We start from the raw sequence: 13959 nt of genomic DNA, 5'->3' as shown, positions 1-13959 counted from the left end.
TCCCCCAGATCTCCTGAACTTGATTACATAAACTCTGAGACTGCCAATTTTTGTCAGAGTGCTAAGGGAAGAGACAGGCCTCCTTCTGGTTCTTCCTCCAGGCCCCCACCCCCCCAAACAGGGAACTGTGGAAGAGGCCCTTTCTTACAAAGGGAATCTTAGCTGGCCCTCTGAGGCAGCTAGAAAGGAAACATATACCAGAAGAAGAAAGGGAAATTGAAATTTATGCAGATAGTGATGTTTTTTCTTCCTGTTGGTTCCATATATGCCCACATGTCCTTTTTTCCTCCAGGGAATGGGGTAGGCTTCCCCTGCTCCCATCTCAATGCTCCCACCCACACTTACCTGGTCAGTGGGGAGCGTGCCCCCCTTGGTGGCGCAGCGCACTCCCAGGTGGCTCAGGAAGCCCCCGCACTTGGCAGCGGCCCATTTCAGACCGAATTCAGCCCTTTGCCGAGCACGGGAGCGCTCACGGGCTACCCTTTGACCCACATGATGATGTCACTTCCCGGAAGTGGTGTCGTCATGCACACCCAGAGCACGCTTGTGCACGAGGAAAAATGCAGCAGCCTCTGAGGGGTAAGTTCCAGGTTCCCAGGCTCCCGCCAGGGGACTCAAGGGACCTGGCAACCTTAGAATGGGGCCAGCTCTCCCCAGGGTTCTCAATCTCTTTTTATCAGCACAGAGTAACTTTATTAAATAGAAACAAAGAAAAGAGCACAAGGCCTAGCAGGCCTTCAGCCAGCTGACCCAGACTTGAGTAAACCCTGGACTAGATTGGAACTGCTCCAGTTTTTAGTATCCTGGGACCAACATAAAACATGAAGCAGATTCTTTGGAAACTTGCTATCAAACATAGACAATAAAAATATCGTGGGATCTAGGGTAATATGCAAATCCAACATTTTCTTTATGAACAATGAGACCATATTCCAGAATTCCTTAGCTATTTTTAACAAGAGACAGTTTGGTGTAGTGGCTGGAGTGTTGGGCTGGGATCTGGGAGATCCAGATTCTCATGCCATTCTCACTGGGAGGCCTGCATGTGGCCTTGGGCCCATTGTATCCTCTACGCCTGGCCTGCCTTGTGGGTTTGTTGTGTGGATAGAATGGAAAGGTGTGAAATGTTGTATCCACCTTGGAGCCCCCACTGAGGCTGAAAGCTGGGCTTTAGATAAACACAACCTTCTACTCAGAACGGGTGCCCCAGGACAAGAAGTCCTTGATTCACAAACTTACATTGAATTGGCTATTGCCAGGGCCTCTGTTGTAACCCTTAGCAAATGTATTCATTGTTCCAGTGGTCATCATTGTTGTTGAGGATCTACAGGTTAAATAGCACCTTATCTCTGTTTCACTCTCTGTAAACAGCAAATGCTATAAACTGTTAGTCTATGTGAGAACCAGAATTCTCTGTTGCAATTTTTCCTTTAAGCTACTGATGAACAGGTCATTATGACCTCTCTGCTATCCCCTTGAAGGGAGCATGAAATGTGTTTAACTGTATGTTAGGGCATAAAGAGTATGGGCCAAAGTGCTAGGAATTGAGGCCATTGATCATCTCTAATAGTAGATTGCCTTCTAGTAGGAAAAGATAAAAGCCCAGTGGTTCCCTAAGAACTAACATTTATTTGCTATGTGTTTTTGTGAGTTCAGTTTATTTTTTCAGATATCTGTGTGTTTCATAGTGACTGTTGCTGTGACTTCACAGAGACTCTGAATTCTTCAGTCCAAATAGACAGCACTCTTGTTACAGGTAAGTGCATCCCTCTTTTCTCATGCCTCCACTCCCCCAGGACAAGGGAAAAGGAGTATATGCCATATTTTTCACAGTGCCAAAAAGAACGGAGATTGGAGGATGATACTAGACTTAAAATATTCAACAAGATCATCTAACTGAGGCATCTCAGATTGGAGGTGATGAGATCCATCACAGAATCCCTACTAATGGACGTCCCATAGCTCAGGGGCAGACCACCTGCCTTGCATGCAGAAGGTCCCAGGTTCAGGCTCTGGCGACTGTTGTTCATAGATCTCAGGGTCGACCTACACCAAAGGAGTACCTTACTGCACTAGATCTAATGGAAGTGTATCTCCACATTCCGATCTTGTCTGGGCACAGATGACTCCTCCATTTTTGCGCAAGGGGGCCCCATCTACAGTTCAGAGTACTTCCATTTGGCCTGTTGATGGCACCAAGGGCCTTCACAAAGAATTTGATCAACCCAGTGAAAAGCTAAGGGAGAAAAAGCACTCATCTGCACACGTACCTGAACGACTTGTTGATCAGGTTAAGCTCTGCATGCCTACAAGCTTTAAGTTTTTGATCACCTTACAGAGAAGTTCTTTATAATCCAAACAGTGACTAGAACATCTGGAAGCCCTATTAGACACAACACACAATTGTTTCTTCCTAACTGAAGCTGTGGCAAAGAAGAGAAAGGAGATGTCACAAGGGGTCATCAAGGCCAGGTATTTATTGATGACATTTGTGAAACTGATGGGTCTACTGATTCCGAGTATCGACGCCATCCAGTGAAGTCGACTACATGCAAGACCCTTACAGACTTCTGAGACCCTTCCAACTACAAAGCATGAACAAGAAAGGTCTTTCCATTCAGTTCCCCCTCACTATAGAAATAAATAAAATAATAATAATAATAAAAAATAAAAAGCCTCATATGACGGACAACGATGACCAACCTTCTGCAAGGAAAGCAAATAGTGTGTTCCAGTAATGGAACAGGTTCCACGGACACCAATCTGTCCAGATGGGGAGCAGCACTAGAAGATCCACCAGTGTAAAGTTGATAGTCCAGCAGTGAGACAAGACCCTCTGTCCACCCACTGGAGCTTTGGGCAATTTATCTAGCCCTACTAATCTTCAGACAATGAATACTAGATGAACATGTTCTAAGCAGAACAGACAGCATGTCGAACAATTGAGCGGACAGATATTTCACCAGGTGCTTCCATCCCGAAGCCAAAGTAACCGATGCATCGACATCCTAGTGGCTATGCATTCTGCTTTTTGCCTTCCAACCGCTCCAGTTCTCCCGAATACCCCCAGAAATCATAGTGGTAGCACCCTACTGGCCCCAGCTCCCACGGCTCTCTGCTCTTCAACAGGTGTCAACAGTTCACCACTGACTTCTCCAATATCTCTGGATATGCTCCAGCAATGCCCAGTTCTGCATCCATACTTGGAATAGCTACATTTAACCACATGGAGAGTGAGCGAGACTGCCTCTTTCAGCTAGGCTGTTCTCAAGAAGTAACCAACATGCTACTGGCCTCTAGGAGACAGTCCACTAACAGGGTATATAATGCATCATAGAAAGCCTTCTGAGAAGATGCAAAAGAAAAAGGGGTTAATGCCGTGAAACCCAAAACCAGATCCATTCTATAGCAATAATGCTATGTTTGGGGCTGATTTTTAGTGAGTTTTCCATGGCATTGCCCATCATTTCCAGGTCATGCTGGAAACAACATTATCGCTGGGGGACATGGGCATTCACATTTCATGTGTGTGCCTGCTGTCCTGCCTCTCCTCTTTCCTGATGCCTTTCTCCCCTGCTGCCCAAGTTAGCAGTAATGGGGTGGGGGTGGGGGACCTGGCAACCCTGAATAGATAGCACAAAATTCAGGGATATGTGCACACATTAACTATACCTTGATTTTGGTATTACAGCAAGGAAAAGAAACGTGACTTCCAACTCTATTTCTTTTCAAGAAGCTTGCCCACTTTTCCTGCAAATCCCAGGCCTCTGCAGTAGCTTTGTGGGAAATGAAACTAGATCCAGCCCCTGCAGACCTCTGGCATTTGTAGCTGAACAGGGAGGTGCTAAAGATGATCACAAATAATAGCTGGTTAGTAAGGTGAGCCACAGTTTTGTGGCCACTGCATGGAAGCAACAGCATCTCTTCGCCTCAGGGGTGTTCCCATCTGTGGGAGGGTCCTTCTTCTTTCCTCCCTCCCCCCTTATTTCAAAGCTCCCAGATGATTCCCACTCTGTGTGTGTTCCTGGTATTATATTTAAATATATAAATATATTTACATTCAAATTGTAGATTTCAAGGTGTGTGTGTGTGTGTGTTGTATTGAAAGACCAAAATTTTCTGTTTAATGGATACCTTTTCTGTAGATGCCTTTTTGAAGTATTGGAGGAAGACTGAAATAACTTTGAATTTAGAGAACAAAATGCACATGGTTGGAAGGAAAGAGCATCTCCAGTGTTTTCCCTCCATCGCTCTAGACACAGAAGAATCAACAAGCATACCCTTAACTTGCAGCCCCCCACCCTTTACAGTGCTATCAGTGGGCTTATAAGAGTATAACTATCTAGGACTGGACCATCAGTCAGCTGTTACGCTGATCCTTTAAAACCAAGTAAAGCTTTGGGCTTTGTAAATTAATGACAGAATCTAGTTTACAGATTAGTAAAGAGTCCAGTAGCACCTTTAAGACTAACCAACTTTATTGTAGCATAGGCTTTCAAGAACCACAGCACTCTTTGTCAGATGCATTCTCGAAAGCTTAGGCTACAATAAAGTTGGTTAGTCTTAAAGGTGCTACTGGACTCTTTACTATTTTGCAGCTAAGGAGTAACATGGCTAACTCCTGGATCTATGATCTTGGAGAGCACCCAGTTTACAGATTGTTCTCTAAGCAGTGAATTGGCCAAATGGGAACTTCTGAGCTGTCATTGGTACTTTGGTATCAACTAACTTCTGGCAAGGACTGCATAGCCTAGCTAGCACATCCTCTGCACTCTGATTTTCTCGTGTCCTTTCTTAATCGTGTTGGTGTAATTGAAGGGAAAAGGTCTGAGTGCTCGGGATTGATTGGTGGGTCGCAGCAACTCACTTTTCAGAGCTTGGGGTCGTGTCTGCAGATGTTGTGGAGACGGAGTTTCTGGCAACTGGGGCTGCAGCGCACATTTTTCAGGAGTCCTAATGAGCTCCTCTGAGATTGTTTAATTTATATACCGTTGCTGTGTTTTTCCAGCTACAGATTTCTCTGTGATTCAGCTCCTGTTCCCAGACCACTGCTTGTGAGGCCGGCCATTTCTACCTCATTTGTTTCTTTGTGTGATTCACCAGTCTGCCTCCCTTTAAAAGACTTTAGCTTTTTAGATTTTAATGTCTTCAGGGTAGCAAAATTGGATAATGAAGAGTTGATAATTCTAAGAAAATACTTTTCTGAGTCTGGAGTTTTCTCTTACAGATGGGATTTTATTATTAACAATTAATTAACCTTAACACATTTTTTTTTACCCTGCCGTTCTGCCCTTATAGGGCCACCAGGCCCTGACCTGGATAGCCCAGGTGAGCCTGATCTCGTCAGATCTCAGAAGCTAAGCAGTCTTGGCAAACCACCTCTGTTAGTTTCTTGCTATGAGAACTCCATCAGGGGTGGCCATAAGTCAGCTATGACTTGAGGGCACTCCCTGCCTCCAGGACCACCATCGACTCAGATTGGGAGTAAAAAACACGTATTGGTACATGAGTGGCACAAGAATTTTTTGCCTGAATAGGTTTTATTCTTTTTTCTTTTTACTACATCTGTTGGCTGGTTTAGAGATATTATGATTACTAGAAATTTGGAATACAGAAGAAAAAAAAGCTTTTCTGGTCGGGTGGAACCCAGAAATGGTGGGAAAAGTTGAAGTGAGAATACTTTCTTATCAAGCCTGAACTTACTTTACTGCTTTAAAAATCATAAAATGCATCATTTGTAGAGTTTTAAAGCATAAACATCTCAGTTTTCTACATGTACAATTCTGAATATATCCAGTACTTGAGAAAGAAAAAAAGAGTGGCAAACTGCTATACCCTTTGGTACCTTAGGACATATATGTTAGTTCATGCCATCTAAGAAGCAAATAAATATAAATTTGTTTAGCTCTTCCCAAAGACCATGTTTTTCTGTAGTGAGAGATGGTGTGGCCTAAGGCTGCCTGGTTATTGTACCCTTCAACCCTTTGGCCTTTCTGTGGTGAAGAATTTCTTTTTCTACTCTGAAAGATTCTGGATGGAGTTTAAACCTGTCTGAACGTAATGCCTCTTTAGTCCTTTACCCCTAATTTTTGAGGGGTGGAGATAAATGAGGACAGAAGCTGAACTGTGTTTATTCATATGTGAGTAAAATGCATTCTGTATATGCTCAGAAACATGCTTTCCTTTACACAGGCAAGTTGCTGCAAGAGGGTTTGAAGTTAATGCTTTAAACCAGGTACAAGACTAAATGAATTTGGGCATTCATTTGCCACTCGTGGCTAGGGTAGCCCCCCTCGGGCAACTGGTGGGAGATGGCAAGAACCTACGGTACACGCTCACAATTGTGTCTCCAAACAAAGATGTCACTTCTGGCACAATCCAGAAGCGATTGTGATGGGCTAATTCTTTTAACACTTGACCCTCCAACAGTGAAAATGCTGTTTTGGGACGAGTGTTGAAGAATTGGCCCTGGTGTGATGCTGCTGCTTCCAGGTCATGCTGGAAGCAACGTAATTGGCCAGGGATGCAATTGCACGTGCACCCCTTTCCCTAGCCTGCCTCCTCCTCTGACTCTCCTAAGCAGGCACCTGGCCAGGCCACTCGTGGCTCAACCTGTCCCTGAAGCAAATTCCCTACTGCAGATAGAGGAGGTTCACCCACAGCCGAGGATTTCTGGTTACCTGTCCAATGCTCTCATTTCTCATTGTGGATAATGATAGAGGACAGTTTGATTTTTGAAACTGCGCTATACTATTTCCAATTCGATGGTTTGTTTTTAACAACGCTTGGAAAACCAGAGCAGCCACCTTGACTTGAAGGAAAATAATACAACAATTAAGACTTTTCCTGGACCCCAGAATTATCCTGGCCTGAGTTTGAACCATTTATGCAGGCGACTAGCTACAAAAGAAAATGGTTTTTCCTCCCATTCTCACATAAAGCCTGCTTACTCTGAGGCCCTCTGGGTTCGCCTGCTAAAGGCAACAGGAACAATTGAGGGAGAAGAAGGTAGAGCAGAGAAGAATAAATTTAGCCAGGAAGGAATTAACTGATTTAGTTCCAGTATCTTGAAGCTTTCCCTCATATCTTCCAGGCAATCCCACAGAAACTGCTTGCACATTTCCCCTTATACCTCTGCAATAAAAAGGACTAGACTTAATTTTTAATTGAGAGCTGAGATTTCAGAAGTGTGGGAAATTAGACATTTGGGGGGGGGGGGGATGCTTCCATGTGCCCATTCTCATTGCTGTGGTCCTGTTTGGAATGTAGTTTATATATCCGGCATTGTAGACTAGGTTTTTCTTTATCGAAGGGTCACCAGGTAGCTATTTTTGTTTTTCATGTTGACACCTGTTTTTACACAGTTTGGTAAAATTGTTCTTAAAGGACTTAATCTAACCCTGCTTTTAGGGCTGAACAGACCCTCCACCCAGGCAGAGTTTATCTTGGGTTCTTTTTAAGGTTATGGGTATAAGATTTCTGTTGTTCAAAATTGCTTTTCTGGTTTGGTCCTGTCTGCTAAAAGAGAAAGTGAATTGCATCCCCACCATTTACAAATTTTCAGTAAAAGAAAGTAGCGGGGCCGTAGCTTTCTAAGTAAGGGATTTGACACTGTGCTTTTCACCATAGCAGCAATGGCATTTTTACCTGTCATCTTCCCACATAGGCAGGACGGAGGCCAGAAAGCTCTTTACACTTCAGTTATTAAACAAGCCCTTCTATTTTGCATTTATTGCACCAAAAGCTTTAAGAACCATGATCTGTTCTGGTATTTATAGTGGCTCATGGAGCAATGATTCTGCCCAGTGATTGTCAAAATTGTATCTCATTATCCATTGGCAAAGCAACCTTTGCCTCAGATTTGTGCATTTTCTTGCTTTCCTAAAGGGTGTTCTTCTGGAGGAGAGATGTTGAGCAATAGTGCAGTAGAGGCTTCACCTTTCATTGTTCATTATGCCTTCAGTGTTTGGAATACAAGAGGATGTGGCATTTGGCCTGGGCGTATTTCATTCTGTTTTCTCCTAAGGTGATGCCAGCACAAGTGCATGAACTTGTTAATCACCCATCTGTGGGATTGTTCAGAATATAGAAGAAAAACAGGCTCTTTCAGTGCTGCTGGTGTTGTTCTCTTCTGTTTGTGTTTTTATTTTGAAAAGTAGAGACTTGGCAGATAGAATAGAAGGGCTGTTCTCAGTTGTTTCAGGCATGTAGCCATGTTAGTCTGCAATAGAACAGCAGGATTTGAGTCCTGTGGCACCTGAGGGTCAACAAGGTATAACCTTTCAAAAGTCAAAGCTCCCTTCAGATACAGGGAAGAGTGGAGATCCCTGAGCTTTTATTCAGTTCAGAAACCCTGAATCACAGCTTCCCGAAGCAATTCGTATTGCTTTGGGAAACTTTGGGTCAAGGGATTAAAATGCCCCTTTCCATGCCGCTGCGAAGCAGCAGGGAAAGGGGCATTTAAACCCCGGGATCAGCTCTTTGGCGGGGAAAGGAGCATTGCGCCTTGGATCAGCAGCTTGCTAAGCCGCTGATGGAAGCTGGCCGGAGCTTACAGTGCCCCTTTCCGTACTGCTGTGTAGCGGCACAGGAAGGGGCATTGTAAACGTGGGGATTAGGGGGACAGCCTTACAGTGGCTGGTCTCCTTTCTCCAGGGTCGGGGGCAGAGGGTGGCGCTCGGGGGAGATCTATCACCCTGTCACCATTTGGTGTGCGGGGTTCCGCAAGGGACGATACTCTCCCCGATATTATTTAACATCTACATGTGCCCCCTCACCCAGTTGGTGTGGAGGTTTGGGCTGGGCTGTCATCAATACGCGGATGACACTCAGCTTTTTCTGTTGATGGACGGCCGGCCAGACACGGCCCCAGACAATCTGGCCAGAGCTCTGGAGGCTGTGACGGCATGGTTGAAACAGAGCAGGCTGAAACTGAACCCAGTGAAGATGGAGGTCCTGCAGCTGCGACGGGGGCTGCCAGATGTTGGGATCCAGCTCCCTGCCCTGGATGAGACTGGCAACTTTGCCAGTGGTGAAGAGTCTGGGCGTGCTCCTAGATGCCTCCCTATCGATGGAAGCCCAGGTCACGGCGGTTGCCAAGTCTGCATTTTTCCATCTTCGTCAGATCAGGCAACTTGCCCCCTACCTGACGCCCCAGGACCTGGCTACAGTGATCCATGCAACGGTCACTTCCAGGCTATATTACTGTAACTCACTCTACGTTGGGCTACCCCTGGGCCCTGATCCGGAAACTACAACTGGTCCAGAATACGGCGGCGCGGGCCCTGACTGGTATATCCTACCAGTCACATATCATACCTGTCCTGCACCAGCTGCACTGGCTTCCGGTTGATTTCCGAATCAGGTTCAAGGTATTGGTTCTTACCTTTAAAGCCCTGAGCAGGTTGGGACCGGCATATCTTCGGGACCGCCTCTCCCTGTATGTTCCCCGGAGACCGCTTCGATCAGTGGATAAATGTTTACTGGTGGTCCCCAGCCTGCCTCGCTTCAACCAGGGCCAGGGCCTTTTCAGTCCTGGCCCCAGCCTGGTGGAACGCTCTGTCAATGGAGACCCGGGCCCATCGGGACATATTATCGTTCCGCCGGGCCTGTAAGACAGAGCTGTTCTGCCAGGCGTTCGGTGGTTGAAAGGGGCAGTGCCATGTCGGCCTCCCACCTTTGGGGTGGGGGGGTTCTCCCCACCATTGCACTTGGTTAATTATTGTTTTGTATATTGTTTTGTATATTGATTTTAGTATTGTTGTTTTTTGTTTTTATTGATTTTAAACTGTTCACTGCCCAGAGCCCCTGAGGATGGGCGGTATATAAATTGAAATATAAATAAATATAAAAAACCCCGGGATCAGCAGCTTGGTGGGGAAATCCACACCAAGCAGCTGATCGAAGGGGGGAGGGAAATGCTCTTTCCCTGTTGCCACAAAGCAGCGGGCAAAGAATCATCCCTCCCCTTAGATCAGCTGATCCAAGGGGGGGAGAGGAATGCCCTTTTCACGTCGCTTTGCAGCGACGGGGAAAGGACATTTAAATGTTCCTTTCCCTGTTGCTGCGAAGCGGCAGGCAAAGGAGCACCCCTCCCCCTGGAAGCTTCCCCCCTCACTTTGGTATGCTCCGAATCTTCACGGAGCATACTGAAACAATTTAGATACCCAAATCCGAAGCGGCTTGCCACTTAGGGTTTCGAATGTTCACGAAGCCAGGTGCATACCCCTGTATCCCATTTAATAGGTAGGTAGGGTGAAGCAAAGAAGGGAGCCGGGTGGATGTAAAGGTACAGTGCAGCTTGATTAAAGCAGAAATTAGCATCTCTAGTGAGATAAGAATCCTGTGACTCTGTTCAGCCCTAGGATGGGATATGTGTGTGTGTTCCATTGTTCTGAACTCTGTACTCTGCCCTTGAAACGTCTTTGAGCACAGCCACTTTTAGGTCAGCAATGGAATGTCCTGGAATATTAAAATGTTCTTATATTGGCTTTTGAGGGTTGTGATTTTTATGCAAAAGAATAAACGTGATTTTTAATACCAGATGTATGTCCAACACTCAAAACCCGTGGGAGAACATTTTGAACCCTTTTTCTGCTGTAGAAACACATCTGGTGACCTTGGGTGACTTACACATTCACAGTGTAACGTGCCTCTTGGGCAGGGGCAGTTTGGCTATTAAGAGCACTAGAAGACCTCCTGGTAGGCTACTTACCCCCCCCCCCCACAAAAGCCTGGTTCAGATCTGTTCTGTGACAGAAGTGTGCTTAGCCAATCACTGCACAAGGTAGGGGACGCGGAACACATAATCTGGGGCAGGGGAGACAGTGTGCAGCCCCCTAACCCTGTGTAAGGTGAAGGAGACATTACCCAGCTGTCCCACCTGAGCCCCACCCTAAATGAGGATAGTGGCATCCAGCCCATCTGAGATGAGGGAAGTAAATAAATATAGATGATGGGGAGGTGGCAGATAAAAGGTAAGTTGGTGACTGGATAGGAAGGAGAGAAGAAAACAGCAAATTGGGGCTTTGGGGAAAGGGGAGGGAGGAAATGAGATGCCCCCTGCAAGTCCTTTTTTTAAAAAAAATTGTTTTTATTGGATTAGAAATCAATCAATATTATGCTCATTACAATCAATTTCCTTTAAATATTCCAGTTCTAACCCCCTCCCTTTCCCCTCCTTTTGTTGACTTCCAACAGTTTTCCAACCCCTTATCCATTTTCCCCCTACTCATTTCAAACTTAGTTTATTCTATTAAACATATACTTTCACTCTCTTCTAAGCTTATCTATTATAACACAGTGCTATCTCTGTTCCCTTTCCCACTTAACTTATCAACTAAATATTACATTCCTGACCTATATCCTTTAATAATAATAGTCATTTATCTAATTTTTGTACTCTATACTCTATCTTACGCATTCTAGTCTCATCAATATGGGACAAACTATTTGTCCCTCATTCTACATAACTTTAAGTACTTCTATAAACATAGTATACATTCAATATAAGTCAATCAATTTAACTTATACTCTATATGTTACTCTTTACTTCCTTCTACCTGTCTTATATTCATTCTATTTTGATTATATAATTTCTCCATTATACAGTTGTCTGCCGGTAATAATCAATCAATTTGACCCATACTCTGCATATTTCTAAGTACTGCTATAAACACAATATACTTTCGACATAAGTCAAACAATTTAACTTATATTCTGTATGTTACTATATATTTCTTTCCACCTTTCTTATATTCATTCTATTTTGATTATGTAATTTCTCAGTTATACAGTTATCTGCCAGAAATAAAACTAGTTAATTTCTATCCTTATAATTCTTATAATAACACCTCTATTACTTAATACTATATATAATAGTCAAATAAAGTAATTGCTTAGAATTTCTCCTTTAACTTTCCTCCCCCCGGTAAAGTCACTTCCCTCTTCTTTTGTTGTATTTCAGTAATTTTCAAACTGCCACAGTTCTCCTCCCACCTCCCATTTTTTCGCCAAATATTGTTTCAGCTTCTCCCAATCCATATTAAACTGTCCTGGATCAAGGTCTCTCAATTTCCTTGTCATTTTGTCCATTTGCGCCATGTACAGCAATTTATAAATCCAGTCCTCGATAGTTGGCACTTCTTGTACTTTCCACTTTTGCGCATACAAAAGTCTGGCCGCTGCTTTCATGTAAAATAACAATGTCCTGTGTTGTGCTGGGATGTCTTCCATTCAGATGCCCCCTGCAAGTCCTTGTGGATTCCTGCTTGTTCTGCTTATTTCCCAGCCATCTAGAGCCTTGCTGGGCACCCTGTTTGACTTGGCAAAGCTCATTTTGGGCTTGATGCTGGAGACACCCAGATTGATGGTTCTGGGTGATTTCAGTTTTCATGGTGACTGCACCTTGTCTGGGTTGGCTCAGGATTTCATAGCCTCACTGCCCACTGTGGAGGTCTCTCAGGTTGAGACAGGCTCTATGCATAACAAAGAACGTACCTTAGACTTAATTTTGTCCTGCACTGAATCTTTGTGGACGGTCTGGCAGCTGGTGGTTCAGTCTGCGCTGTGGCTTGACCACGACCTCCTCAAGTCATGGGCCCTGACGCTCTGCAAAAGTGAACAGGATTGGTTAAAAATTGGAGGCTTATGGATCCAACTGTTTTATTTTCCCATCTCTCATAGGTTCATGTACTGGACAGACTGGGGAGAAGTGCCAAAGATAGAGCGTGCTGGGATGGATGGTTCGAGCCGCTCAGTTATAATCAGCACAGACATTTATTGGCCAAATGGACTGACCTTGGATTATGAAGAACAGAAGCTGTACTGGGCAGATGCTAAACTGAATTTCATTCACAGGTCAAACTTGGATGGAACTCATCGGTAAGTTTTGCAGTTGGCATGACAAAAAACCCTTTGTTGTTGTTTTTTTAATACCGTGGTGAACTACTGCTAGATGAGTGTCTGATTCCAAAGCCCTTGACTGTTTATATTCGTTATGTTTCAGATTCATGTGGGGAAAAACCCGTGTTTTTACCTGAAGAGAGAGATCAAATAACTATTTAGTGAAGGTCCCAAAGAGAAACTTCTTAATTTGTCTTGTTTCTTATTAAAGCTACTTTAATCTACATAAAATGCAGTTCTTCAGAGCATTCATTACAACTTGAGACTTGACTGCAATACAGTAGTAATGATTTTATATTTATAGAAAGAAAAGTTTATGAATCTCCTATCTTGATTTGAAAAGTCCACACAAACAGAAAGGGGGGTTGAAACTATTTTTCCCTCCTGCTGTCCCAACTGTATGCGGGGCGGGGTGGGGGGTGGGGCTGCTGAAATGTAGATGCTTTCATGTGCCCAGATTAGCAATGTCCTAGATCTCACACATAAAATGCTCCAACATCAGATTTCTCTCGCTTGAAATGCCCATTTTCTCTCAAGTCAATCCCATATAATCTCAGATTGTTGACATTTTCCACAATTTAAAACAAGGTATATTTTGAGCTTGTGTGGTGCTTTTGCATCTGTGCTGTCAGTGGCATTAATCGCCATGTTCAGCAGATGGCTAATGCCTGCTGTTGGCAGAGGTGGACTGTGAAGCCCAGTTTGGTAAAATAGCAGCCACCATTTTAAAAACATTGTTACATTCCATGTTTTTCAGTTTTTAACAATGTTGATTAACAGAACAAAGAATTTTTCTCCCTAGTAAACTTGACTGTGAATTCAGGACCATGAAGTTTGAGCCCTCTTTCTGCAGAGAGCAAAGCTCTGAAATCCACTTAAGTAATGGGTACTCTTCAAAGCCTGATCTAAACCAAAACTGACCACATGCAGGACCCAAAATGATAGCTTGTTATGCTACAAATTACTAAAGGCTAAAAGGTGGTTTCTCTTGCAGTCATGAAATAACCAAGATTTGCATAACTGTGGTTTGGTTCAGATCGTGTTTGACAGCTGATT

The 13959-nt window shown here is 44.1% G+C and overlaps 1 protein-coding gene across 1 annotated transcript in view; it reads left to right on the top strand.

Annotated features, from left to right (window-relative positions):
- The window catches only part of LRP6 (LDL receptor related protein 6), a 146539-nt gene that overhangs the window by 38227 nt on the left and 94353 nt on the right, over positions 1 to 13959 (top strand). Inside the window, exon 3 of the mRNA XM_055000293.1 lies at positions 12685 to 12882. Within this exon, the coding sequence (XP_054856268.1) occupies positions 12685 to 12882 (198 nt within the window). The remainder of the gene's footprint in view (positions 1 to 12684; positions 12883 to 13959) is intronic.

Source organism: Eublepharis macularius, chromosome 16 (genome assembly GCF_028583425.1).
Source record: "Eublepharis macularius isolate TG4126 chromosome 16, MPM_Emac_v1.0, whole genome shotgun sequence".
In the NCBI taxonomy this organism is placed as follows: Eukaryota; Metazoa; Chordata; class Lepidosauria; order Squamata; family Eublepharidae; genus Eublepharis; species Eublepharis macularius.
Note: the sequence above shows the minus strand (reverse complement) of the source record. Positions and strands in the feature narration are given on the sequence as shown.